This window comes from Pholis gunnellus (genome assembly GCF_910591455.1).
Source record: "Pholis gunnellus genome assembly, chromosome: 18".
NCBI classification, from domain to species: Eukaryota; Metazoa; Chordata; class Actinopteri; order Perciformes; family Pholidae; genus Pholis; species Pholis gunnellus.
The window spans coordinates 14,353,313-14,381,194 of NC_136545.1; the positions used below are offsets into that span (position 1 = coordinate 14,353,313).

The 27,882-nt window shown below is 42.6% G+C and overlaps 1 protein-coding gene across 8 annotated transcripts; it reads left to right on the top strand.

Moving 5' to 3' along the window:
* Positions 1-4,712: 4,712 nt before the first annotated feature.
* Positions 4,713-26,994, top strand: nup214 (nucleoporin 214). 8 transcript variants are annotated; one of them, XM_079179062.1, is made up of 37 exons: positions 4,713-4,865; positions 5,629-5,824; positions 5,912-6,066; positions 6,468-6,666; positions 6,747-6,817; positions 6,931-6,994; positions 7,158-7,261; positions 7,905-8,011; positions 8,138-8,207; positions 8,652-8,775; positions 10,273-10,431; positions 10,834-11,269; positions 11,375-11,511; positions 11,625-11,713; positions 12,116-12,199; positions 12,449-12,598; positions 12,773-12,931; positions 13,041-13,144; positions 13,237-13,416; positions 13,838-13,926; positions 14,020-14,106; positions 14,278-14,595; positions 14,751-14,918; positions 15,308-15,416; positions 16,958-17,021; positions 17,317-17,361; positions 17,668-17,737; positions 18,370-18,454; positions 18,763-18,815; positions 19,215-20,741; positions 21,550-21,617; positions 21,716-21,902; positions 22,046-22,198; positions 23,293-23,479; positions 24,409-24,632; positions 24,996-25,029; positions 26,175-26,994. In XM_079179062.1, the coding sequence occupies exons 1-37, from the start codon at positions 4,824-4,826 to the stop codon at positions 26,209-26,211; spliced, it is 6,135 nt and encodes a 2,044-aa protein (XP_079035188.1). In that variant the 5' UTR covers positions 4,713-4,823; the 3' UTR covers positions 26,212-26,994. The 8 variants fall into 8 exon arrangements, with proteins under 8 accessions (XP_079035188.1, XP_079035190.1, XP_079035191.1 ...); XM_079179064.1 differs by having other exon boundaries at positions 21,719-21,902; XM_079179065.1 differs by having other exon boundaries at positions 19,215-20,735.
* The last annotated feature ends 888 nt before the right edge of the window (positions 26,995-27,882 follow it).

The following is a 27,882-nucleotide window of genomic DNA, read 5'->3' on the forward strand; positions in this document are numbered from 1 at the left end:
GAGATTGAATAAATGGAGTAGTAGGAGGAAGCGCACTACACTGAGCGGTAGAAGAGAGAAGCACTGTTTCACCTTGATGTGGTGGTGTGATTATTGGCACCAAGACTACATAGCCCTGCTTCCATCCTGTTTGTTTTGTGTTTTTTCCTGGGGGGGGGGGGGGGGTTGGGGTTGGGGTTGGGGTTGGGGGAGGGTAAATTATTGAATAAAACTTATAAGAGCAATTTCTGCTGGCTTATTGCATTTGCACTCGAGGTTAAAGGGTGGGAAACTAAGGAGTTTAGGCAAAATGTGACTGTACTAAAAACTGAAAATGTCCTCCACATCACCCTGATTGTTTATTTGATGAGAAGATTGTGGGTTTGTAAAGAGAAAAGAGGTCTTTCTGAAAGATAACTTTCTATATTTCGGAAGGGGTCGGAGTGAAACAATGTCGAACAGGGACAAAAACCTGTATGTGTCATACTCATTTTCTTTCTTTTCTTTTTTTTTACATCTGTTCTGCTGTTCATGCTTTCTGCCACGCATATAGGGACATAGTCCAAACAACCTTCCTTTATTGTTTTGTGCATTGATTTTAAGAGATACACTGTTGTATGTTTTTTTGTTTTTTGCGTCAAAGCACATTTAATCACAAGGTCAGACCATCAAATTTAATGAGCCCCAAAGTTTTTGGCAAAATTAATACTTTTCCACTGTAAAAATTGATAGCATAAGCCAACAACAAAGCAAAAAAAGACAGTATATGCCCAAGATATTTGATCTGTTTGTTTATGCTTCAGTGCGGCGCCGCCTCAAAGGTTGTGTTTACGTGACTTCTGTCGGCTTCTTAAGAAGAAGCTTCAAGATGCACAAGAAACAGAGTGATAATTGCACTAGGTAATAATAATATTAACGTTTACAGTATCTAGCTTTCTTGTTTTTCTTTTGGAGTAAATGTGATCCACCATAGATGAAGCACGGCTGTGATAGAATGACTGGGATGATGGATGAATGTAAACTGTAGCACTGCTTAGGGGAGGGGTCCAAGCCTTGATTGAATATGCTCAAATACTCGTTTTTTATATGACTCACTTTTTCCTCAATTGCATGAGGCTGTAGGATGTTCAAGCCTAAATTTTAGTGATTTTTAAACTGGTCTTCCAAGGTAGTGAACAGCAGGGAGTATTTCTCTAACATAGTAAACTCAGTGAGGCTTTTATTACTCTATGGTTTATTCTATATTATCCCAACAAGCTCGTAATTTGTTCACAAATCTGTACGGACTTCAAGATTCAACAAATGTTAGTTTTTTGTTGTTTTTAATTTATTGAGCTCCAGTTCCTAAAGTTGCTTCCAAGAAAAATAAAGATATTCTTTATTACTGGACTTGATGAGATCACCTGCACTTCTGATTTGTCAACTAAGGTAACAAAATGTATATCATTTTGGAAGTTAACCAAATTCACAGTTATTACTTCAGATCACGAAATAGCTTGTAACGTAATCAGCCTGCTTCCCCCAAAAATCAAAACCTGTACTGTTAAACTGTGCTAACATATCTATTTATATTCTATTTTCTCCTTGTATGCGCATGCACAATACATTTTTGCACAGGCAATTTTGCACGGCCACTACTTTAACTTTGAGGAATATGAAATAAACTCCAGTTAAAAACTAAGCAGTAAATAATATAGGGTGGGGGAAACATTGATATACTCCCCTGTAGGGATAAAGGGGTGTGGAGCAGTGCCTTAGACTGTGACTGTGTGGATGTTGTTGTGATGTGAACCTTTAGGATCGGAGACGAACAAGACAAAGTACATGTAGGGGTAGGATACAGACATTGACTGGTGTTTTCCCTTTCTAAAATTGGAATCAAAGACCCTTTGCTCAGTATAATTTAATATTGCATCCGCTCATCTTCTCACTTTACGTTTGCCAGTTGAACTCATAACAGATTTACTGTACTTGGATGCATTCAACAGCTAATCAGCAACAACCTCCTGGACTGACATCCTCACATTATTTATACAATTGACAGACCTCCGAAAAAAAGTATTTTAAATGATATCTATTGCATTCCTGTGTTCAAATTTATGATGAGGCCGTTGAGAGACTTCACTTTGGAATAGTCCTCGCAAAATAATCCCACATGCATAAACATTTATTTCCCGTGATACATTCATATTTCAGCTTTTTCTCTGTCTGTCTGCCTTCAAGCTAAATATGTCTGACTCTGTCTTGGCCAACACAAAATTCCAACCTTTTTGGCTTCTCTTCTGCTTAAGGTCTATTTTTCTTATGCAGGGTGAATTGAAAATTGAATGATGTTGCACTATAAACTGAGATATTCTCAGAGAATGTCACGGCTAAGCCTTGGGAAGGGTGAACTGTTTGAAGTGGCTAAAAGCAAAAAGTCATGTAAAATGTATGTAATGTTATGTATTTTACAGATATCTTGGATTGAACCAGTGTCTCCTTCACAGAAAACTCTGTAGTTAAGAATTCTTCTTTTTTTTAATTTAATGACAGAAATGTGTCTTTTGCAATATCTGCCATTCACCTAGATGATCATTTGGAATAAGTAAATAGATAGAATGGGATTGTTGGTTGAAAATAACCTGTTTTCACAAACATTTCTTTGCAAATAAATTGTTACTTACTTTCTAAAAACCTTACGTAGTGCTCCGTTCATCCCCATGACTGTAAAAACTGATGGGCACAGTAGGTTTTGTTCCATTGACTGGTTTATTCTGAAAACAAAACATTTATATGCAAAGAGACACTTGTATTATAAAAATGCATGCCATTCAGACACTCACTCTAACCCAATGAAACCTCTGATCTTTATGCACCATGTAATTTAAGCTGAATAACTGTTGTCACTGTTAGCAAAAAAAGACTTTGGAGTCTTGCGACGAGTAGGGTTGTATTTTTATCACACACCCAGGCCTTTTATTGACTGTTTGCGTCAAGTTTAAACTATTATGACAGCAAAGTAGTAATTAAGAGTGGAATTCATAGACTAACTACCCAGTTGAGTGTGCATTTGAACCTTCAGCAGACTCAGAAAAAATGCACTAAAAGTTTGTATGTGTATGTATGTGTCCTTGAACATAATGCCAGCACTTTAGAACTACTTAGAAAAAAAATTGTAGGAAAGAATGACCGAGGGTTTGGCCAACGACGAGAAAACGCAACTTTTAAAGCCATGTGTTCAGAGCGCTGACAATCAGAATAGGGATAAGACCCAAAGTGCATTATGGGAGATCTGACATAACTTGCTGTGCTCTTGCTATTTGCTTTGTCTTTCTCCAGCTTGCTTTGGTCTGTGCTAGCTTACTTTCCAGAGGGGAAGGACATGATAAACTCTAGCCTTCTTGGTCATAAGTGTGTGTCTCTGTAAGGAGGGCTGACTGATGTTTGACTGATACCTTGGTGCTTTGTGAACAGAGCTGTCCTATGTTGACATGGACCATATCTGTAATGCTCTGGTAAGCATGTGCCGGACATGATCCTAAGTCTGGGCTAATTGGTAACCTCTCGATGGACAATAAGTCCATATGGCAAAAGATCTTATCATGCAACCCTACACTTTGATCGTGGCAACGTTCTTCACTATCGACAGGGCTTGGACCAGGCAAACTGGGATGGGACAATTTCAGTGTTGATACTGCTTTATGTTTCAAATGAAAAATGTTAAAATGTTTATGCGCCTTCTGACTCAAGCATCAATAATATATACAACAGAAATGCAAGTTGCCACTTTTGATGTTGCATAAGAATCTACCTTTCATTCCCATCATGGTATTTGCCATCACCAGTTTCAGTTGTGTAGTCCAGGAGTACCTGATTTCTTTAAATGCAATACAGAAAACTCTGCTTTCTAATAAAAGTCCTTACTTCACCATATGCTGCCCTCCTCTTTCTTTTGTTTCTGTTTGTATATGCTATTAGGTTGTTTCTATAAGAAAGCTGCGTACCTTCGGGGATTTGGCCAATGCTGACTCACAAATATCCTTTACACAAGAGGATCTCATTTCAACCTCGTTTGAAAAGTGTTTGCAAGTTGTGATGTATTATGGAAATGCATTACATTTGGATTCACATAAAATATAGCATGACATTTTCAAGGAGGGCAATCACATCATCTTGACAAAAGTTAGTTAATCACAATCCTTAATATTTCAGTCCTGGTCGATTTAGAATGTCATTTTGAGGGAAAGAAATGTATCTGTGCTTAAAGTTTAGCAGTCTGGAGTCTTGAACTGTGTCCTATTTTTGTGAAGTGTGCATAGTTCCATGTTGTGTGTATTCAATGTACCCAGTTCGTAGTAATATGCAAATATATAACAAATGCAATACTTTCATCAGTGGACCATCAAAGCAATCACCATTGTATAACTTCCTTCGGTGATAGATTTCACCTAACACACAAGGAGGACAGAAAAGTGTAGTAATGGCTTGGTAATAGTGTTCTAGGGGGGGGGGATTTGTAAACAGAATTTCTTCATAAATTCTTCTTTTTTGATCTGCATTGGAGCTTGATCTATTTTGTGTTTGTCTTTAAATATTACCCTACATTATTTCAAAATATGCCAGAAATTGTCACCATTTTGAAGAGGAAGTGTAGTCGAGCTCGTGTGGTCTCAGGGTGCTCTGGGATCTACTTGTCATCCTGCGTGGCTGTGACGTTTTTTCTATGGCAAAATCGCGCGGCGTGTGCTCAGCTGCGCTGACAGACTACAAGTTGATCTGAAAAGTGTCTCAGATACAGACAAGGAGAGAATAAACCAAATACAAGAGCTCTTCAGGAGAAGCAACAGCTTCTGTCCCTCAAAATGAGTGACGACACAGACTCCCCTCCTGAGAAGGAGATGAAGGTATGACGTTATCCACAAGTTGTGTTGACAAGTTAGCATGTGTGAGCTAATGTTAGCTCGCACTGAGTCAGTTGGTTTTCTATGGTTCCGGCTAGCTTAGCTGGTTGGCTAGCTGGCCTGGTTTCTGTTTTCTGTTTAGATAACTACACCACAAAGCATACAGCGTTAAGGAGCCATATTAACCTGGACACAAATAACAGTTAGAAACGTTGGTAAACGCTTAAAAGTAAAGAGAAACCTACTTTTATCTTCTGACTTTGTAGCCAGCTACTTATGCTAACACGTTAGCTATTAGCACATCCGCCATATCTTGTAACGTTATCCTCATTGAAGAGTTGAACGTTAACGTGACAGTATGGGACTTAACAATCTCCTGTGTGTGAAATGAAGACATTTAATACTTGCCATGTCCAGTAACTAAGATATAGCTTAGCATAATTAGCTAACGTGACGTACATGCTCAGCATGTTTCGCTATCAACCGAGGTTTAAACTTTCATTTTTGAGACTCTGCGTCACTTAACGTGACCCGAGTTGTACACAAACCAGTCAAGTTGAAAGTAGGTTAGCTACTTGTTTAAAAGCAAAGCGTGCCGCTTCATGTTTCCCACAGTTAAAGAAATGTTTCCTGTACAGTATTGCTTTTCATCCTAGAGGGATGTACGGTTTAGTTTGCAGTTATTGAACTGGAACCACATAACGTGAACCACATCTAACTGTTCACCCTAAAGTAACAATCAGTACTTGTGTGTTTCCTTCTTCAGGATTTTCAGTTTCGTCAGATGAAGAAAACGAGAGTCTTTGACCCTGCAGAAGATTTGCCAAGAGAAAGAAGCAGTCTGCTCACCATCTCGAACAAATTTGGTTTAACTTTCGTCGGGCTCGACAGAACATTCAAAGTTTACCAAACTCGAGATATCCTGTCTGCTGATACGTTTGACGGCAACGCCAACGAAATAGGTACTTGTGTGACCGTTCAGGTTTGAATTTGAATATTCTTCCAATCTCTTTCCCACAATGCAATCAAATGTTCCTCTTCTGTTCTAGTCACGGGGAGAGTGGCGTTGGCGGAGGTGGCTGTGGAACTGTCTCTGCACCACTTGGCTCTCAGCTGTGATGAGCTCACTTTGTCAGTGTGTGGCATGTCCGAGGGGGCGGGCTTGTCCCTCACGTTCTATGACGTCCGCACCTTCGTGAACAAGGTGACTGCTTTAGTATCATGCTTATTTTCGGGATTTTATATGCGTTTGTTTACTTAACAAACATGAACAGATGGTTGAAGATCGGCTAGTTGTGCGGCACTGCAGGTCTCGGGATCACCACGATCTATTTGTCCGATGTTCTGACTCTGTTCTAATGAACATTTGGTGAACATTTTAACCTTTTTAAGCTGACATTATCATTCAGAGCTATACAATTATGTGCAGCAGCAGATTCGCAGATGCCCCAAATATTAAGAAAATACATTCAATTATTAACAGCAATTATTTATAATACAAAGTTTGTAAACCTCCACTGCAGATGGGCATAGTCTACATTTTAAATGTGACTACTTCTCTTTCCCCGATGTTCATTTATTCAACTTTTCTTTTTGCCTTTCCAGGCGAGACCACAGAAGCTTCCTTTTGCATCCCTGCTGCCAGCAGTACACCCCGGCACCGTAGTGCAAGACCTGAAGTGGAATCCTGGACAGGCGTCCATGTTGGCTGCCTCTCTGTCTGACGGCCGTTTGATGATTTTGGATGTTACCGACGGTGTCAAAGTGCAGGCTGAGCTACCAGCTTCAAGCGGCATCACGTGTAGTAAGTTGGAAACTGCGCATAATCGTTGAGTTCACTTGTTCTCCTTATATCTTTTAGTTAATGTACTTTGTTTCACACAGTTTGCTGGAGTCCAAAAGGAAAACAAGTCGCTGCCGGAAAAATGAATTCCACAGTCAGTCAGTATACACCAGTAAGTCAACCTAAATCACCGTGATTAAGAATAAAGCACTTATTGCTCCGTCAGAGCTGCAGCATTCAATGACTTGACAAGATGGATAACCGACTTTCTCCTCCTCTGAAAAGGCACTGGAAGAGAAAAAATGTATCCCATGTCCACACTTCTACACCTCTGACCAACCTGTCAAAGGTAAGACCAATAAAAACGTATTAACATCCGTGTTGTACGCCCGAAAACTGAGCTTGACTATGAAATGCATATAAGACCAGTTTAATACATTTAGTTTGACTTTCATGACTGTGTTTGAATCCCGTCTGCGGCTAATGCCTCTCCTTCCCGTTGTCTCTCACAGTTCTGGATGTGCTGTGGCTGAGAACCTTCGTGTTTGCAGTGGTTTACGCTGCTGCAGATGGGTCTCTGGAGACCCCTCCCGAACTAGTGTTGATCTCCCTTCCTGTGAGTACGCCCCACATCCACAGTCCACCGACTCACATTTGGGTTATTGTCGGGTTTCACCCCTCCAGTCTTCAACAGAGGGGCGACGAATTTACATTTCCTTTTGAAATTCACGTGAATGTTTCGTGTTTGATTGAAGATATGTTCTCCACATGGCCACAACAGCAAGGTGAAGAAACAAGTGTAGCATTAGATGCTCTGCCAGATTCTATATATTGTAGTTTTAAAGGCCACACGCTTTGTGCTGTCGCCATATTCTTGTGTAGTGGCTCTGTAGGTACATATAGGCTCCTCCTGCAGCTCCCATGCACCTCTGTAAGTATTGTAATTTGAGTCGGATGCTTCATGCAAATGACGGCTAAGCCATACAGTATGAGGCTGTTGTTGGTTTCATGGAGCTACTGAGGTCTCCATGTTCATTTCAGCTGTGTGACTTGAGTATTTTAACATTTTAAATCACAGCTGGATGTCAATGACCAGCGTGTACTTCTCAGTATATGTAGTGGCTTTCTTTCTGGTAAAATGAAACTATTAAGCAGCTAGTATGCTTCCACCATACAGACGTTTCATCTGTTGTTCCAGCGTGTGAATGTACATGATGCAAATGTGTTGAAGTGTGATTTGTTTATGTTTTCTCTTGTAGAAGAAGGATGAAAAGATAGAGACAAAGTATCTGAACTTCAGTGACACGGTGTACGGCAGCTGCACTGAGCGACAGCACCACTACTTTCTGAGCCATGTGGAGGACTGGTAAGAATGACCGCCATTTATAGGAGCCACCCAAAAGCACGATCATTGTGCTGTTTATCAGCTTAAGTTTGATTTATTTCAGTGGAATTGGTGTAATGTTTTGCTTCACCTATTTATTTCATCCAGGGACCTTGTGTTTGCGGCATCAGCGGCTTCCATTGAAGTCAGCGTCATAGCCGCCAGACCAGAGGACAAGGTACCTATACACTGTTTTGACTATAACTAGAAATGAAAGGTGTATTTTTCCATTTAAAGTCCAGGAGTGAAGTAAACTGAGATCCGTATAGTTTTGAAAAAAAAGAAACGTACAAATGTTGGTGCGCCTAAATGAAAAAGTTGTCCTGAGCCCTGTATTATGACATGCTCCAAAGTGTTAGAGAGTTACATAACTGCTCTACAAAGTTCTTCTCACTAAAAATACTTTAATATAATTTATACTAGCAGAGCTTCCCCCACATACAGTCAACAAACCCAATGCCGATTGCTTAACTAGCCCTCTTAAGGACAGTGAGGACAGCTTGTGGATCTGCTGACGTATGAGGTTTCCACTACAAAACAAATAGTGTTATCTTCGGTCTTAAGTGTAGAATTAGACTTGTTCAAAGACTGTGATGACCACGAGTGATCGTTGTCCTTTTAGAACTGGGAGCTCTGGATCCTGGAAGATGCGAGTCGGGCTGAGCTTCCAGTTACCGAGACGAATGAAGACACTCTGCCCCTCGGCTTGGCCATAGACTTCACCAGCCAGCAGGAGATCCACATCAGTAAGTCACTCTCTTCACTTGCCTGACCAGATTTGCACATTGACACAATACGATTGCACTTTCCCCCAATGGCCGACACTAAAGGTGGTCGTCAGTTGAACAATTTGGCCCAAATAACACCAATTATGGAGCCCAGTAAAGTCTGTTTTAGCACTTAAAAGTTTCATGATAATTTCATGATAGTTGGTGTCTTGAACAGCATTCTTTTGTCTTTGTTTGAGCTCCAAAACATGTTCTGTTCAATACTCCCCTAAATGATCAGATGAGGCTGAAATCCATCAGGTTTCTTTGTGCATACAGCATCCACTGCAGTGCTGTATTGCAGCGTGTGTAAAGAATATAGATAAGCTGCCGTCTCAGTACACTGTTCTATCTTAAATGCCTTCGTCTGCCAGACGCTCACGTAGAGCTGCTGTTGCTGTCTCGCCCCATCTCTCCCCGTCACTCCCAATAACTCCCTCCCCAGCAAACAAAAAAAAACCTGCAATTGGAGCAACATTTTTGACACGATTATAGTCTGATCAAAACCTTTATCTGAAGAGAGACGTTAGAAAGGGAAAGTGAAGGGAGGGAAACAAGAGTTTGCGGAGAAAAAAAAAATGGCCTCATTAAAATGGCTCAGGCACGCTAGAGGACCACAACAAACAACAAAGCCCAGACGATCCTGTTGCAGAATGCTGATGAGGTTTACCATGTGCCGCTCCCTTCTGCTCACTCGCTGTCACCACTTTCACTTCTCATTAACTTTGGACTCTAGTTCCATAACTGAAATACAACATAAACTGAACATAGGATGCTATTTGTTTTTTGTTTTTGTTCTCTGCGTTGTGTGCTTATTTTGTGTATAGCTTAGGATCATTTTATTTTGTGAATCCGTTTCTGTATTTTGCATATTAAAATATGTAAAGCACAGGACAATAGTCAGAGAGGTGAGTCAGCGGTAATGAATCAAACACTGGAACATCTTTGAAGAGCAGCTACTGTTGTCATCCACAGATGAAGTGCTGCTTGAGGAAGATATGAGAAAGCTGTAGAGAGGACAAAGTGTACTTTTTTTTTGACGCGTCTCAAATGACTTGTGTCAACTCTGACTAATGCATCTTTAATTCGGAGTGTGAACACTCAGTCATAATTTAAATGTTGGTTTTAGGCTGGTTTTTGCCATTTGTTTCTTCAGCTCACAGCGCACTGCATGATTTTTGGAGAGTGCAGGGAAGTGGGTGTGAAGAGTGGGAAAGAGTTTGGGGCGATGGACTGTTTTACCAAATGAGGCATCTTAGGACGGTTGTGTCTGCACACGAGTACAGTTTCTCTTATTTGAACTGAACTCTGGGTACTTCTTTTAACCACTGGGGGGCAGAATGAGCCACAAACAGCATCTTGAACATGGCATAGTGAGCATACAGCACTTGCTGTTAAGTCTTTCTCTGCACATCATGTAGACTATAGTGTTTCTCTGTCTGAATGTCTGCATCCCATCTTTCCTCCCTCTCACAGCTGATGAGAAGACCTTGCCTCCAGCGCCCACGATGCTGATGCTGTCCACGGAGGGATTGCTCTGCCCATTTGCTCTGCTCAACCTCAATCCTGGGGTTAAGCAACTGGTCTCAGTTCCCACTGTCCTCGCCTTGGAGGGGGAGAGACTGCCCAAGCCTGGTGAGAGAGCCAGTGACGTGAAGTGATACATTTCCTGAAGACATAGTCATCTAATGCAGTCTCGTCAGTCAGTGTTTGCAAGATTTTCCTTTTTCTGGTGTGATGCCATCAAAGGCTGTTGAAATTCATGGACGTATCATCTGACATGCCACCCGTTGGTTTCTAAAGGGTAATTTTTAAGTGGAGTTTGGTTTCACAGCTCAGTTTAACAGCCTGAGAAGACCCGTCAATCAAGCAAACCATCTTCGACTAGACTGTGAAGTACTTGCTTTTACTCCAAAAGGGCTCAACACATTTTGTGCCAAAGAAAGAACCATGAGAAAAATGACTTGGTCTTTGTCGACACAACTTGCCCAGCGTGTGATTAGGTCAAATGAGAGCCACTTTCTTTTCTGTTCACAGGTTCTTTGGCAGCCCAACCACCCAAAATTGCTGCCTCCGTCCCATCTGCCCTCGCACCATTCCCGAACCTCGGTCTTCATTTAGCAGCTGCTTCCACCCCTCCAGCCCCCGCTGCATCGTTCCCCGCTGCCCCGTTCAGCATGGTTCCCGCTGCTCCCGCGACGTCCATGGCATCGCCATCGGGCTTCAGTTTCTCGGTCCCAACGACAAGCGCCACCTCTGCTCCGCCACCTTTCTCAATGGGGGTGCCCGCACCTTTTGGCTCGGGGTCCCTTGGCTTTTCGTTTGCCTCCAAACCTGCCGCTGACGCTCCTTCGGCGTTTTCGTTCACCCCTTCCATCAAACCGTCTGCGGTGGCAGCCCCAGTTCCAGTTCAAACACCCCAGAGCATTGCTGCTGCCACCCCATCAGCAGTAAAACTGAATCTAAATGAGAGGTGAGTCATCATGGACCTGTCATTTATCACGGTATTCCAATGGAGACGTTGAAGTTTGTATACATACATACAAAGACTCAGAAAATTGGTGTGCTCTTTCCCTAGGTTTGCAGCACTGGAGACCCCAGCACCGTCCCCGCAGTCTTTCTCCTTCAATCCCCCGCTGCCCAAAACAGTTGCTCCCAGTTCCAGTAGTCTGACCGCCCCTCCGCTCTCAGTCGCTAAGCCACCAGCTGTATTGAGTAAGCTTGCCTCAGTACCTTCACTTGTTACGTCTTTGCACAAGTTAATTCTTTAAATGGTAAGTGTTTCATGGCTCGGGGTTGTGATTCTAATGCTGTTGGTTGTGTCTCAGCCCCAGTGCGTCCAGTTCAAACCAGCACGCCGCCCGCAGTCGTCCAGAAACCTGCTCCTGCTGCCCAGGGCCGTGTCCACACTCCACAGGTCCTATCTGTTTATTATGAAGGGTTTTTATCTGGTCATACATTGACGAGACCTTCTTTGTTATTTGTAGATATTTTACTCAAAAGGTAAATATATCTACCATAGAAATAGGATTAGAACGGACATTGAACCACTTTCCGTGGTCATCTGTCTCGTACAAAAGAAAATGGCGCTCTAGAGAGCGTGTGTGTGGATGAAGCATTAAATTGTTAGAATTACCCTTCTACTCCTAATCTATTTCTATAGTATCCACCGTAGGAACACGCTGAAGGCACTGAGCCTCCGTTAGTACACTCACCCTAGTATTTAAAGAACCATAGTGTTAATTAGATTACAGAATTTTTTGCTTTTTTGTGTGTGTTTCCTACTGGTTTTAATCTACTTTATTACTTCTCCATGCAGGCAGCTGTTAGTGTGAAGGCCCTGGAGAAGCAGCTGCAGCAAAAGAAAGACTCCGATCCCATTATGGCCGGTATATTGGAGGAGGTGAGACACATCATCCAGTACACACTAGAGTACCATGCACCACTTCTCCTCGTGGCCCAAACCATATGGGGACAAAATAAAGCATAATGACATCAGACTAAATGACTCAATAACATTGGTTAGGTTAGCTTAATTGACTATTTCCTGCTCACTCGTAACTGCATAAATACTACAACACATGAAGCAGTCATGCTTACATTTACATTGCCAAGTTAAATATAGCGAAACATGTCTTTGGCTTGTTATCAGATTGCACACTTCCAGAAGGAGTTGGACGATCTTAAGGCACGAAGCGCGAGAGCTGACTTCAAGGTTGGCACCAATGAGGAGATGAAGGAGTTAAGGAAGGAGTCAGAGGACCTCCATATATTCACCCTGGAGATTAAGGAAACGACAGAGGTAAGACCATGGTTAGAAAACCAAAACACACTCGGATAAAAACCTTGTTCGCTAAATCGCACACCCAACAACTGCCTCCTACCCAGAATGCAATGGTCTTGCAGTCACTGTCATACGTTTGCTGTGGTTATGTGGTGTCTACTCGTTGAATTAATGTTATTTTCTGATTCACAGTCTCTCCATGGGGACATTGGTACACTGAAGACCACCTTGCTGGAGGGCTTTGCTGGTGCAGAAGAAGCCAAGGCCCAGAGCGAGCTGAGCAGAGACAGAAACTACAGACAGCTGCTGTACAAAAAACCTCTGGACCCCCGCAGCGAGGAGCAGCTCAAGGTGAAATGTTTGCATGAATCGATACGCTTCATAAAGCCTTTTTAAATGAGTCGCCTACACACTCCTAGCATTTCTTCTATTTCATTGATTTTTTTCTTTCCTTATTTAGGAGATTCGCAGGCTCTACCAGTACGCTACGTTTGCTGTGGAAGACGTCAATGACGTGTTGGATGTGGAGTGGGAGAAGCACCTTGAGAAGAAGAAAAAGCAGAAGTAAGCACAAAGCTTCTGCTATTTGAGAATTTTGTACTGCAAAGCTTGTTGTTTGAGTATAATCTGTTATGAAATGATGATCTTCTTCTCAGACACATGGCCGTGCCGGGGCGTGAGGGTCTGTTCACCACGCTGGCCAACAACCTGTACATCATCAACCAACAGAAGAACCGATTGGACCAGTTTATTAAGCAACTCACCTCACTGCGCCTCTACAACAAGACTACCGCTCCAACCATAAACCGCAGCGCCGCTACCGAAACCACTGCTGGGTAGGAGCTGCCAAAGAACAGTCGCAGAGATGGAGGAATGTGAACATTTCAGGGATAAATGAGTTTTGCATTTTTATTGATTTTTTTAGATTTTTTTTATGAGAAGAGAGACTGGAAAAGAGAATTCATATTTCAAGTTAACATAGACTTAACTTGGGCTGCAATTTGAATCTAGAATTGTTTTTTTGATAAGTTGAATATATTTATCTTTAATTATTTGTTTTCTTAACAGTGTGGTATAATTACTAGCAAAATAATCACCATTTTCCAAGAATAATAAAGATTGCACTCATTTCTTTCAGTGTGGAATGGGACATTAACATTGATTTGTAATTATCTGCACCAGTACACTGCAAACAGCTCTTAGAAAATGTGTTGTTGTTCCCAACCTAAACAACTTTGTATCTGTGTTTTATGACAGTTTGGAAAGCGAGCTTGAGAGTTTAAGGGATGCACTCCTGAAAGCCAGGCTGGACACCACCTCGCCTAAAACCAAATCCAAGTCTCCAGGTATCAATCTTTATATATTTCTGATATAAAAAAAGAATGAAAGCTATCAAATTTCCTAATTTAAGCATATACTACATATATATGTTTCTCCAGCAGTCAAGATCTCACCAGTGAAACAGTCCCAGCTGCGCAACTTCCTCTCAAAGGGACAGATGCCTCCTGTCCGCTCAACTGCACCAGGTACACACACATCCTGCTCAAACTGATTTTTAACAAGGGTTACAAGTCATTACTACTTGTTTAAGTTCGGTCTACTGACTTTATATTTGTCGTCCCGTGAAACCATACCATAATACAGCTATACCACAGTTATTGGTGAACTCGATGTTCTTCATCTATTCTCTCTTCCAGCAAACCTGTCTCGCTCGGCCTTCCTTTCACCTAAATATTACGAGGACTTGGACGATGTGAGCTCTACGTCCTCCCTGTCCCAGTCCCTGGAGCCTCACCCAGCTGACTTGGAGCTGGAGGAGGAGGAGGAGGAGGAGGAGCTACTACTGCCAGAACCCCTTCCGATCATCCTTCCAGCATTGTCCAACCCCCGCCACCCCGCAGTTGTGAGGACCCCCTCTATCGCGCCTGGCTTTGGGGCCATCCAGTCAACTCCTGTAACAAAAATCCACCCAGGACAGGGTATGGCCTTCGGACTCAGCCCTATTGCCAGCCCTAGTGAGTACATCACACTAACTATTCCTCTAAAGTAGTCCTTCAAAGCCAGCAGATGACTGCTTTTAAATGTCACATGAAACACTGAGTGCAGCTGCCAAACACGAGCAGACATGTTTTGTTTCATAGCTGTTTTGCTAACTGTATTGATATTTCAGTTCCAACCAACAAGATCAACCTCAGTGGGGCTGAAAGCACTGCTCTCGCCACAAAGACGGTAAAACATGGAGCCCCACCATCTGAGAGGACCATCCCCGTCACCATCCCCGCCCAGCAGGCTGCAGCCACTGCTGCTCTACGCAGGCAGATGGCCAATCAGAAGACAGGTAGGGGGAGCAGTTAAAAATACTACTTAGTTTATTTTTAAATGGTAGTGGAAGATGTATTAACTTGTTCTGGGCAACACTGTGTCTAAGAAGCTGTTTGTATAATATTGCATTGCTGTGCCCACTGTAATTCACCAGGGGGAGACACAGACTTCTTGCTTAATGACTAAGCACAGTGCTTGCCCCATCATGTTTTAGAATCACTTACTAAAACTGTTTCAGTACAATTCAAACCAGGCATAAATCCCCATGGATATGTTGAATTCATATAAATACACCTGCCTGGTGTTTTCCTTTTTAAAATATAAACATGTTTATATTTGTTTTGTGTGTGTATATGTCCATCTGTGTGTGTGATTTGGTTACATGTGCATTTCTGTGTGTACCAGCTGTGGTCAGTACGTTGACAGAGTCCACTTTGAAGACGGTTCCTCAGGTGGTCAATGTCCAGGAGCTTAGAGACAAAGGGCCTCCTATGCCGGTTTCCAATATCATCAGGTAAAAACAACAATTATATAGATTTCTTTTGAGTTATGTCTTGAAATTTCCTTAACTAAGTGACAGTTTGTTGTGTTACGGTAGGGGAGGTTTTGAATAAATGTAGTGTAAACTCTATATATATATATATATAGAGAGAGAGTATATAGTAGTATGTATTATAGTGTATATATATGTCTTATGACAACCACTTTTATAAGTTTCAGGCAGTTAAAGTCAGGAATATATCCAAAGTTCTGTGGTGTTTGCTTAACATTCCAGGTCTGGATATGGCTCTTATGATACAGTGACAATGATATCAACAAAACAGACAACTACCATTGTCTTATTTTACAGAATAACTGTAAACAATCACACAATATTTGTAGTTTGTGGGCACTTACTGATGACACGTTTTAGCCGTTTTGCCTCTGAATCGTTATAAAAGTATTTCAAAGCTACAAAGTCAATATATGTCCTAACTGGTTTTCATGCATTCTACATTGAATTGGAATAGAGTTTAGAATAGATACATTTAGTTCGTTTTTTGAAAATTCAAATTTTTAAGCAGTTTATTTTTTGTTATCTTATCTGTCTAATATTAAACATGTAATATTATATAATATTATATATATATTATATATATATATATATATGAGGTTAAATCCTGCCCGTATCCACATGGATCTCTCTGATACAGCGAGTAGACAGTCTGTCACTGTGAGTCCTCGAGGGGTTTGCTGCTTGTTTTGAATGTGCAGACATTTATCAGGTCACTGACTCTACCTAATCTCACGAGTCTCTGCATTCTACCCTGTTTTCCTCAAGTATTCCATCTCTTCCATATAATTATACACTTATAAACATCCCTTTGTATTTAGTCTTACCTTTTTTAATGTTCAGTTAAAAATTCTGCTTCCATTTCCTGCATTCTTTTTATAAACCTCCCTTATTCTAATATATTGTGTATGATCCTGTCTTTGCCAAATACTGTATGCACACTGTCTAATTGTCTCTTTTAATACCGTTATCCTTTTCACTTCCATGTCTTTCACTGGACTCTTAATTCCCTGCATGACTCACACACTCTCGTTCTGCCCCCTCCAGTCTCCTGCACCTTCCTCTTTCTGCCTCACTGGGCTGTGCACCACCTTTTGTGCTTGATATTTCGGCAGGCCGTCCGCCCTTGCGGCTTTTCCCCAAATAAAGCCTGCTCACAATAACTAACGAGCACAGCAAGGCATTGTGAGAGTAAGATGATTATGAATGTGTGTTTTCTTTTCTAATTCCAGCCTAGTCTTTTATCTCACAGTAGTGTAACGGTTCAGACGTTTCTTCAAATGATTCCCACCTCGATATATTTTGTTTTACCAAAATAAAATAAAAATACATGCTCCCAAGAATTTAGAAATTACCTTTGATTTTGACATTGAGCTAAGGAATCAGTATTTAAATTGTCCCAGAATATTATTATATAGAGAGATGATAAACCACGTGGACAGAATTTTAACAAACCAAACACTGAACCCTCTCTCCACTCTTCGTTCTGCTCTGTTTCCCAGCTCATCAATACCAGATCCAGCAGCTCCCGCCTTTACAACAGTGTCTTCCAACCAGGCCAAACGAGTGAGTACTACATCTACCCATCACTCCCCAAGCTGTCAATCATCTTGTCATACGTTTGTACACCCACACAGCTATATATCCTTTAGTACACAATCTGACTCTTAAAAAAAAAAGCTTAATTGATTAAAAGAAATATGACAATATTGACTTGACCACCGGTAGTGTTTGAGATTGTCTTCAATGTATTTTGTCCGTTTTGCATGCTGTCTTTTAAACACTTAAGATTAAGCACATTCAGTGTTGGTATCCCTCTGCCTGCAATTTTAAAGATTGTTCAACTTGTGAGAATTCACAGATTGCTGACAGTTTTACATGCGAAGACGGACCATTAACTACATGGGTGAGAAATGCCCCAGCTCCCTCCCATGTTGATGTTACAAATTGCAGTTTGGTGACATGGGAACTCCTCGCACGAATCTTCGTCACTGTTCAATTTAATGGGAATGACCCAAAACATACTGATCTCCAGCCACATGTGTGCACATAAACGTCTACATCTGCCTTCAAATTGCTGCAGATATAGCAGTGTGTTCAAAGGAACCTGTAGTCTTTTAATCATACACAATAGATGTACTGTTTGTCTGTATTAAGACTTTGCAGAATTAACCTCTAATAGCCGATGCCTGTTTAAAAACTGTCTTCACAGAATCCTACCCAAGGTATCCAGAAGATGTCCAATGAAAGCACAACCTCCCCACAAACAGGCTTCGTGTTTGGTAAGCACTGCTTAGATACAGAAGCATACATAGTTTCCTCTAAGCTGTGTTTTTTTTTTAACGTAAACCAATCAGCACCAGAGGCGGGTCTAATGCCGCTGTACACTGGAACAGAGGAGTAATAATAACAGCAATGGAGGCCGCTACAGGCGACACTGATGCTGCTATCGAGGCTGTTCTGAATCGATTCAAAGAACTGATATCTATGAAATTCAAACAGCACTCTGCTTTGATGTCTGGAAGAAAATGTATTATGTACCTCTGTCGTACTGCTACAAGATGCCGGGTGGAGACTCGTAGCATAGCGTCTTTTCTGTGCCGTCTTTGTTGGCGTATCACGGACATTGTTTAATCTCCAAGTCTTACAAACAATTTAAAACATTTACACAAATCCTCCCAGAATAGACACGGAGTCTGTACGGGAGAATTACCCTGACATCTCTGAATCATTCTGAATCGATCTCCCTCACTTTTGGGCTGCTGAATAATAGTTTTGAATATGATATGATGTGGTCTCTAGTGGTTGGAAATTGATTAGAGTGAACGCAATGTCAGACTGAAGATGGAAACAAGAGTGTAAGGAGTTGACGATTCGGTCTTGATAACGGGTAATAAACTCTTGTGTCTTTCAGGTCAATCGTCCAAAACGGATGCTTCAGTGGCTCCTGCTTTCTCAGCAGAGCAAAGCACCAGCAAAAGCTTCTCCTTTGCATCAGGGTGAGTCAATTATGAAACTTAAAGAAGCATTCTGAAATATAGAGTATGCAGAACATGTTGCATATTATATGTTCATAATCAACAATGTATGTATCCAATCAAATGTGATCTGGGGAGACCAATGTTTAAAAATGCACTTGGCCATCAGCTTGTGGGTGGAAGCAGCTATTGGTTGCATTTGGCTATGGCAATATCAATCCCTCTCGAAATAATACTCTGCCCATATATTCTGTTTCACTTGGAAATGTGTGGCATTACAGAAGCTACACATGCTCTTGGTTCATTGTGACTTCAATTTTCTCTTGCAGGTCTTCAGGCTTCAGTTTTGCTTCTGTTACTCAGGGCACTGGAATGTCACAAGGTAAGACGATACAGTAGCTTGCTATCGGACAATCTTAAGGGCAGATCACAGCGAGACGCTTCAGAAACACACCTTGGCAAAGCGAGTCAGGCAAAACCGCTGATGAGCCGGGGGGAGCGGCGATCAAATGTAAATAACGGAGGGAAAAATGATTAAATGCAGACATCTCTTGCTGTTGCTCTACTGCTGAATGAGGAGGAGGGGAAAATTCAATATATCATCGAAATTAACTATCGCTAATATCAATGTCCGTTCCAACGCTATCTACCGGCATAAAAACAGGAAGTCAGTGGTAAATTAGTAAAGCCGGCCTCTTGCTTAATTGTTTTTTTCTTGTTATTTGACTTAGGATGATGTAAAATGTACACGCACTCATCCTTTTCTTATTTGTCTCTCCAGTCAAAGATGTGAGTAAATTCTCCTTCGGTGGAAATGGCAAGATGATGTTTGGGCAGGCGGGAGAAGAGCCATTCGCCCTCACCCCAACATCCACCTCCCCTGCTCTTGGCACAGGGTCTCCTACCCAGCCTCCAAACACATCAGAGGACAAACCTGCCTCTGCCACATCTGCCCTCAGGATAGAGCCACAGCCCCTTAAGACAATTGGAGGAGAGACTCTGGGCAGTTTCTCTGGACTGCGTGTTGGCCACGGAGAAGAAGCTAAAGATGCAGCCGCCAAACCTGCTACTGGCTCATTTAGCTTTGGGGAAACGGGACTTGGCGTAGGCAAGGGAGCGGCGCAGTTTAGCTTTGCTTCAGGTCCCCAGAAGTCTGCAGAAGATTCTACAGTAGCAGACTTGTCCATGGGGGCAGCAGGGTCAGGCAGTTTGTTCAAGCCTCCTGAACCGAACCCCAAGCAGGCCTTCTCTGTTCCCCAGTCTAGCGCCATTGCCTCAGCTTCACCTACGTCTTTCGGTAGTCTCCTCGCGGCTCCTTCAGACTCCTCAGGGGAACCAAAGTTTTCCCTGCAACCTTCAGAACCCACACCGCCCCCTGAAACAGAACTTGCTGCTGGAGACAGCGGCAGTCCCCTTGTAGTACTCGAGCCTGCAGCAGACACAACTGCGACAGAAGCCACAGCAGTTCCAGCACCAACACCTCCTTTGGCCACATTTGCCCCGGCCGCAAACCTTCCCTCCTCCATCACTGCACCAACTGAAGCCACCGCTCCAGCACCAGCCAGTGCGGCTCCCGCATTGGAAGCCACCCCAGACAGCACCACCGCCACCATTTCTCCTGTGCCCACTTCCGCTGCGGCCACCCCTGCTGTAGCACCCGTCTCCCAGGACGCTCCAACAGCATTCCAGGTGCCCAGTTCTGACAAACCAGGTTCCATTTTCACTCACCCTGCTCCTGCAATGACAGACAGCAGTTCCCTTGGTATTATACCAGTTATCACCACAGTTGCCGCCGCAATTACCACCCCCACCCTTACTGTTGACAGTACAACAACTACAGCTGCAAGCACTGTGTTTGGACAACCTGTTGCTCCTCCAGCTTCTTCAGCCCCAGTAGCCCCAGCAGCACCAGCATCCACCGGTTTTGGCTCAGCTGCCTTCGGTACACCAACTGGAACTGGTTTTGGCAAATCTGTGTTTGGCCAGGTGAGTGGCTTTGGTCAGCCTGCCAGCAACACCGAAACACCCAGCGGCTTTTCATTTAGCCAGTCGGCCTTCGGAGCGAGTTCTAACAGTGCGACTACTGGCGGTGGTGGGTTTGGTGACCCTACTGCTACCAACGCCAGTTCCTTCTCCTTTGGCACAAGCAGTGCCAACGCAGCCAGCAGCACTGGCTCGGGGCTGTTCGGACAAACCACGGCACCGGCATTTGGCCAGAGCTCAGGGTTTGGACAAGGGTCTGTGTTCGGGAGTAACACCACCACATCCTCGTCTACAGGATTCAGCTTTGGACAGCCGTCAGGTGAGTGTGAGTATGTGCGTCTTTTCTTACTGCTCATTCTTAAAATATGGTGAGAATTTGTGTAGTTTTATTTCTAAAAATCCAGTGGGATGCAATTGGGATTGTCTTCCGTGTTCTCTGGCATGTGCAATTTACAGTTCCAATGTCACTAATGCTACACTGAACCTGACGGTCTCAAGTCATTACATTATTTCACCACAACACAGCATTGTATTGGAATCCTGTGACTATTTATAAATACGGAAAACGACACCTCCAGGCTTTCAAAGGCATTGGGTGCACAAGGTTCTCAATTTCAAACCAGTCAGCTGTAAAAAACAACAAGTCAGCTGGAGACGTCTCAAAAGTGCTGTTGTATTATTCCAATCAGAACTACACCGCTACAAGTAGTTAAGTTGTGTCTGACGATGTTTAAGCTAACGTCAGACGTCAAATGTGACACTTCTTTTCAGATGGAAAGCCAACATCTTGCAGCAGAGATGACATCCAATTGTGTCTGTGGTTTACTGCCTGCCTGAGGGGGGGGGCTGGCTGTGGGATTTGGGGCGGTGTGGTAGTCTGAGTAAAGAGGGTGGAACGAGGGGAGTTGTCGCATTCCCATAGATTCTCTGAATACCCAGCATATTATGGGAATGTCTTTGTCTTGACAGCTGATGTTTATGTATCGACTCAGCAGTAAGACGCAGCCTCTCCTGTCTCTCAGAGTTTCCAGAGTTCACGTTGTGATATATATATATATATATATATATATATATATATATATATATATTTTGAGGATGTCTCTGTCTTGACTCTATTTTTCTTATTATTACAGCTTTCGGCTGCTCTCCCGCCAACCCTGTTTTTGGCCAACAAGCTAGCAGCGGAAGTGTATTTGGACAGGTATCATCCACTGATTTATTTACAGTTTTTTTATTAAATAATAGAGCAACCAGTTCCATTCTTCTGGACACATTGTCTAACTAACATTTCTCTCCCAGCAGCAGCAGCAGCAGCCGTCATCTGGTGGGACTCTGTTTGGCATAAATGCAGCCAGCCCAGCGGGCTCGGCTGCCGGTGGAGGCTTCTTCACCGGCCTCGGAGGCAAACCGAGCGAAGACGCTGCCAACAAGAACCCATTCGGCACCAACGTCCCCACCGGAGGGTTTGGGCAGCCCGCTCAGACAGGTACGCTAACGCAATCTGTGCAAAAAAAACAAAATTAAGATTGCAAAAAATATTTTTATTCCAACTTCTGTTCACATATTGTTGAGCGAGTGTCACAGCTGAAGCAGAATGACACATATAAACTCAACTTTAATCTCCTTTAGGTGCACCCAGTCTGTTTGGGAATACCAGTGCAAAGACCTTTGGTTTTGGACAGTCGTCCTTCGGTGAGCAGAAACCTAGCGGGACCTTCACCACCGGTGCAGGGAGTGTCGCATCCCAGGGATTTGGCTCCTTCTCTAGTCCGACAAAATCAGGTACAGCATCCCCCATGTTCCTTTTTATTCTAATAGTTCTTCGGTCCTTGTTGGCTCACCCTATTCTCATCCACTCTACGAAATTGATGCTTGCTTGCACTTTGCGGTTAGCGTTTTATCATGCATAGTGTCGTTCATAGTGCTGACATTTTCAGACCCAGACTAATGTGATTCATACGTCCTCAAGGTAGGGTTTTATTTTCTCAATTAGAACTGAGCTGAAGGCCAAGCAAATGTAAATAGTGGTGTAATTACATCATTTCATAATTCCACACACATTCAGCTGATATGGCTTGCACTAGAGGTGTTTGATATTCTCAGTTTGACATTTTTTGGGGGGGCTCTGGTTTAGCGATGTGTGAGGTTCAGTGATAGTGGGAAGGCTATAATAGCAATCCTTGGCCTCTACACATAATGACATCTTGCACATCAGCTGACATGGCTCTCTCCTTTATCACCTGAGCTTCAGCAGGGGCTCTTATCTCCTCACCCCAGCAGAGCAGACGGGGAGCTGGTCGGGATGTGTCATTGCCTGTTAGAACTCTGCTGATGCAGGGTTACCTCTCAACACACCAAGTCACACTGCATATGCACATTTGATACCCCAAAAAGTTAAAATTTGGTCACTGTGGTAGCCCTCCCAGCTATTTGTTAGCTCTACTGGGATGTCAGTACCACTCGGCACACTAATGCCCCGTCACTGTTCTACGTACAGGGAATGTAATCTTGTTACACTAGCTCAATCAATTATTCACTGCGGGCCTGCTTGTTAGCCTGGCTGTAATTTCAGTCCACCCTTTCTCACCCCGGCCACGCCCACCTCCGTGGCTTTGAGTTGGTGAGAAGTATTCCTCCCGTCTTTAAGCTGTCACAGTGTGTCAATGCAAAACGTGCTGTACACAACAAGACGCATTGTTGTCACTGTATCTTCTGAAATACAATAGGGAAACATTTTGACTGGTATTGGAGATATGAACAATACTCGTTTTTATATGTATTTGCTCGTGAAACAGTGCTGAGGACCATGTAACTCCCTATACTGTATATATTCTGCTGGTTTCTGTTGCAAAACCTTTCTATTTTCCTCCCTGCAGGTGGTTTTGGCAGTGCCCCGGTGTTTGGAAGCCCCCCTTCCTTTGGTAGCTCCCAAGCATTTGGTGGCGGAGCAGCATTCGGCTCGAGCCCTTCCTTCCCCAACAACATGGTTCCTCAACAACATATTCCCTCGGCTGGTAAAGTGTTTGGGGAGGGAACCGCGGCAGCCAATATGGGAGGATATGGGTAAGGAACCTAATGTGCTCTGTGAAAGGTTTAGACTGACTCTAAATATCTGTCTCTAATTATGAATTCAAATTGGTCACTACAGATTGAATATACATTTTTTCCCTCCTATGTTCGTACGAGTGTTAGAATTACAGCTCTGTTATACAAGTGTATCTATCTTTTTTTTCCTTTTGGTTTAAATCAAAATCAGCAAATGTTTAATGTGGCACAACGTTTGAGTGGAACACATAAAACCAACTGTTTACTTTGAGAATGTCGGCGCCATTCTCAATTTTTGAGCCAGAGGAGTGAGCAGAGGAGCAGATGTTCGCTTGCAGGGAACATCTGCTTTGTCTCTCGCTCAGTGCGCCATCACTCACACAAAACGCATAAAGCTACTGAAGAGCACCATTCACCACAGCGTTAAACCCTCTATTAACATTATAGTTATGGGCAAATTTACCAAATGGAGCCAATTTTAGTAGCCCCGTTGAAACCTTGTCCATTTACTGAGGGAGGCTGCTTTCACACTGCAACACAGACACGTTTGTTTCTTCCAAATTTAAATTTTAAATGGGAATTTCCTTACAGCCCCCCACCAAGTCAGACTTATTCCAAATCAAAAATCATGTCATTATTCCCGCTCTAATGATTTCTCCAGCTTCATCAACATTGTGTGTCCACACAAACCTCTGGAGCACTGTGCAGGACTAGATTATTCCCCCTCCGATAATCTGCTGCCTGCAGATTAAGCTGGCCTGCTCGCTCCTCCCCCCTCTGTTTTGTTTATTCTCCCCCATTCTTCCCCATGGGAGTCAAGGGGAGTGGGATTACCTCTTAAACCCCTGTCTCGCAATCCACACACAGTAGCAGCTAGACTAGGAATATGTACAGGTTTTTTTTGCTGTTAACCACATCTACCCTTCCGTGTCTGCTTCCGTTTTCAGGTTTGCCTCCCCGCCCAGCGGCCCGTCCTTTGGCGCTCTAGCCACTCAGAGCGCTCCGTCGTTCGGGGGCCTCGCTCAACAGGGCCTCGGTCAACAGGGCCTCGGTCAACAGGGCCTCGGTCAACAGGGGGGTCTCGCTCAACAGGGCCTCGCTCAACAGGGCTCCGGCTTTGGAAGTCAGCCCAGCAGCTTCTCAGGCTTCGGACAACAGCCACAGGCGGGAGGTGAGACGGCTACTTCTTTTCTTCCCTCGTCATCTTCAAATGTCCTCTTGCTCACCAGCACTCAGTTAGATATTGTTAAGCAGCACGGTCAGTAGCTCAAGTGGAGTCGGTGTGCAATTCTTCTTTAGTATATTAATAGTAATGGCAACAAAGCATTTTCAGTCTAGTGTTTTTCAACCTTTACATTTATACAAGCAGTGCAAATCCTAATTCTAGTTGCCCACCCAGTATGTAGTGACTCATCGTACGTCTGAAATGAACTTCGCATTACAATTGTGGGTTTTCATCTTTTGGCGCAAATTCCACAGTCATAATGTTCTATTGCTACGATCACCCAATTAATCACTTCTCTCCATTTGGTAGGATTCTCTGGAAACACCTTTGGGTCTACAAACCAGTAAGTGAGGTCCACACATTTCATGTCTTTTGTATGTGTGTGAACCAATGAGTGGACAGACCCACATGTCCCTGTTCCTCCCTGGCAGCGATGTGTTGTGCCTCGCATCTTTCTACCACAACACGATTCCCCATAGAACCTTTCAGTAATACCACCTCGTCTATTTCGTTTTATTTGCCTTTTCTCTTCTCTTCATTCATTTAGATTCAAACTGAGCTTTATTGCTATTTCACTGTATTTAAATCTTGCTTAGAAATGTCCAATAGATCAAATTTACTTTACAACTTATACATAATTCTCCTAGGTCTTCCTTACTAATTGCCCCGTTGTGACTATAGTTTCATTCCCATCTCTACTGCTTCTCCCTTTCGGTCTTTCGTCCCTCAATCCCACTTCCTACCTCTCCTTCGTTTATGTTGCTTCTCTCTCTCTCTCTCTCTCTCTCTCCATTTGCTGCTGTGTGTCACATGGCAGCCCGAGTTCCCCGGGGTGTGTTCCAGTGAAATGCTCTCTGAAGTGTGCCGGAGTGTTTTCGAGACGAGGCTTAGCACATTGGACATGTTCACATGCTGTTAATAATCCTTCTCTCCGTCTTTTTTACTTGTTCTTTTGTGACTTCCCTGCATAGTACATTCATATCAATGCAGCTTGGCTAATATCTATATATAACCACAATTTAAGACCACAAAACACCAGACCACAAAATAACCACATCAAAATTAGATAACAAAGGAACAGAAATCCCCGGCCCATCCTAAATCCACCGTGTACAACGTTGTTCATTGGCTGAAAGAAAACATTAACAAAAATCATATTTCCATTTCAATGATAGTGATATTTGATAAATTGTTCCTGTTTTTACGAAGCTGTCCAGCTCTACTGCTTGTTTCCTCTTTAATCCCTTAAAATGTCCCCTTTTTGTCCTATTTAAATATATCAGCATCACTTAATATCGGTCTTGACACTTTATTGAAGCCGTATCCATCTCATGCTGACAGAAATATTTCAATCCAATAGCAGCGCCGTAACTTCAAATGAAAACAATTGTACAGAGCTTGTGATAAATCTAATAATATTACGACTGGCATTGAAACTCTTCTCAATAATCTCTCCCTCTCTGCTTTGTCTGTCGTTTCTTCTTCCAGATCAAGTCCACAAACATTTGCCAGTTGGAGGAGCTAGTTTTATTAAACGTCCACGTCACTGCTACAGTGCTCTCTGCAATCAAGCTCTTCGTGCCACGTAACGTGTGAAGGGAATAGGGCGGAGATTGTGTTGCATTCGGGCTAAATAAAGAAGATATACATGCATTTTCTTTTCTAGAAAGGTTTTGTATATAATAGAAAAGGTTTTCTACCATCTTTCAGTTTGCAATTTACTTATATATATTCATTTGGGAACTTTATGCCTGATCTTAATATGTTCTTAGGACAAAGGAGAATCGAGTATTAAACATGTTTTTTAAAAAATCATAGAAAACTTAAAATCATCTTTTTATAAACGGGTCCTTCTTCAGAAAGTGTAGTACGTTGTTCCACATTTCTGAAGTTTACAGACGTAGTCATTCTTTGTTGTAACATTCATACTGCAGGGCGATTTTGGTTTCTAGTTCATTTTGTGTCCAGCATTTCTAAGTTTTTGTTTTTGCACTTTTAAGCATAGAAATGCACAAAAACTTTAAATCTTTAAGTTCAGTCTTTCGTTGAATGATGGGAAATGGTGTCCTTTGCATGTCTATTCAAATTCAGTCCAGTCGCATATGTCAGTACGGTTGTAAATACATGTCAAAAATGTTGCCTACAACCAAAATGAAACAAGCCCGACATGCTAAACTGTAACACAAAGGATTGTGGTCAATGGTGAAAAAAAGTTCTATATTTCTTTTCAGATGATTTTTGCAGTAAATCGCCCCATGGATATATTTTTTACATGAAAGTGTGGAAATAAATGAACTTTCTCAAAATATTTGTCTTTTCAAAATTGTATTTCTTAATGCATCACGTTAATCGCTTATTTATTATGTTTATTCTCTCGTAGTTATGAAACGGAACAAAAACAAACTGTCTAATGTGTCTTATGTTCATGGAAACAGTAAAGTGTTGAATGATCTAAAGCCTTCAGCATGCATGCAAAGTGGAGAGATGATACTTTGGTTTTATACCATTTGATTGACTTTAATCTTTACCAAAACTGCTTGCCATCCATTGTAACATCATTTCGCAGCATCACAGGGCATGGCTGTGCTTAGTATTTCCTGAATACAGAGGAGAATCACCTCTGAAGGATAGTCATACAAAACTAAATTCTGTTTAATTCGAGGTGGCATGAAGAAACAGCATGGCACCTACACGGCTCACTAATTAATGCTAAATCCTTGATATGCAGCTCATCCCTCCGTCTTCAGTGAGGAATTCATTGACTCGCATGCGGAGCTAAATTGGGCTGTGGGAGAATGCTGATGGGGATCCGCGGCGCTGTATCGAGGGACATCGATGTGGTGGCATTTGGTCCACCACAGACGGAATTACATTCCCGGCTTATGGCTGTGGAGCATGTCACTGTCACTCTGTCCATCCTTATCTTGGGTCTCTCACCGGATGGGTCGCTCTGAAGTGGGTCGGGAATGTCACGGTCATAAAGAAAGTGACCTGAACTCACCCACATGCTGAAATGTTCGAATCCTTATTCCCCGAGAGTCTTTAATATATATAAACGGTAGACTTCCTGCAGAGAATTGGCTACAAATAAATGATAAATGTGTTTTGTGTTTCTGTCTGAAGACGCATTATAATAAGCTGCGTTGTCACAATGATGTTTGATCGGCGTCAGCTCTGTTTGATGTCTCAGGTAAAG

What these genes read in the sequence shown, in the direction of transcription:
- nup214 (XM_079179062.1), top strand. Translation starts at nt 4,824, where the DNA reads ATGAGTGACGACACAGACTCCCCTCCTGAGAAGGAGATGAAG. An exon ending in CAGCCCTATTGCCAGCCCTA is followed by an intron (nt 14,596 to 14,750) that starts GTGAGTACATCA and finishes TTGATATTTCAG; the next exon opens with TTCCAACCAACAAGATCAAC. An exon ending in TGGGCAGCCCGCTCAGACAG is followed by an intron (nt 21,903 to 22,045) that starts GTACGCTAACGC and finishes AATCTCCTTTAG; the next exon opens with GTGCACCCAGTCTGTTTGGG.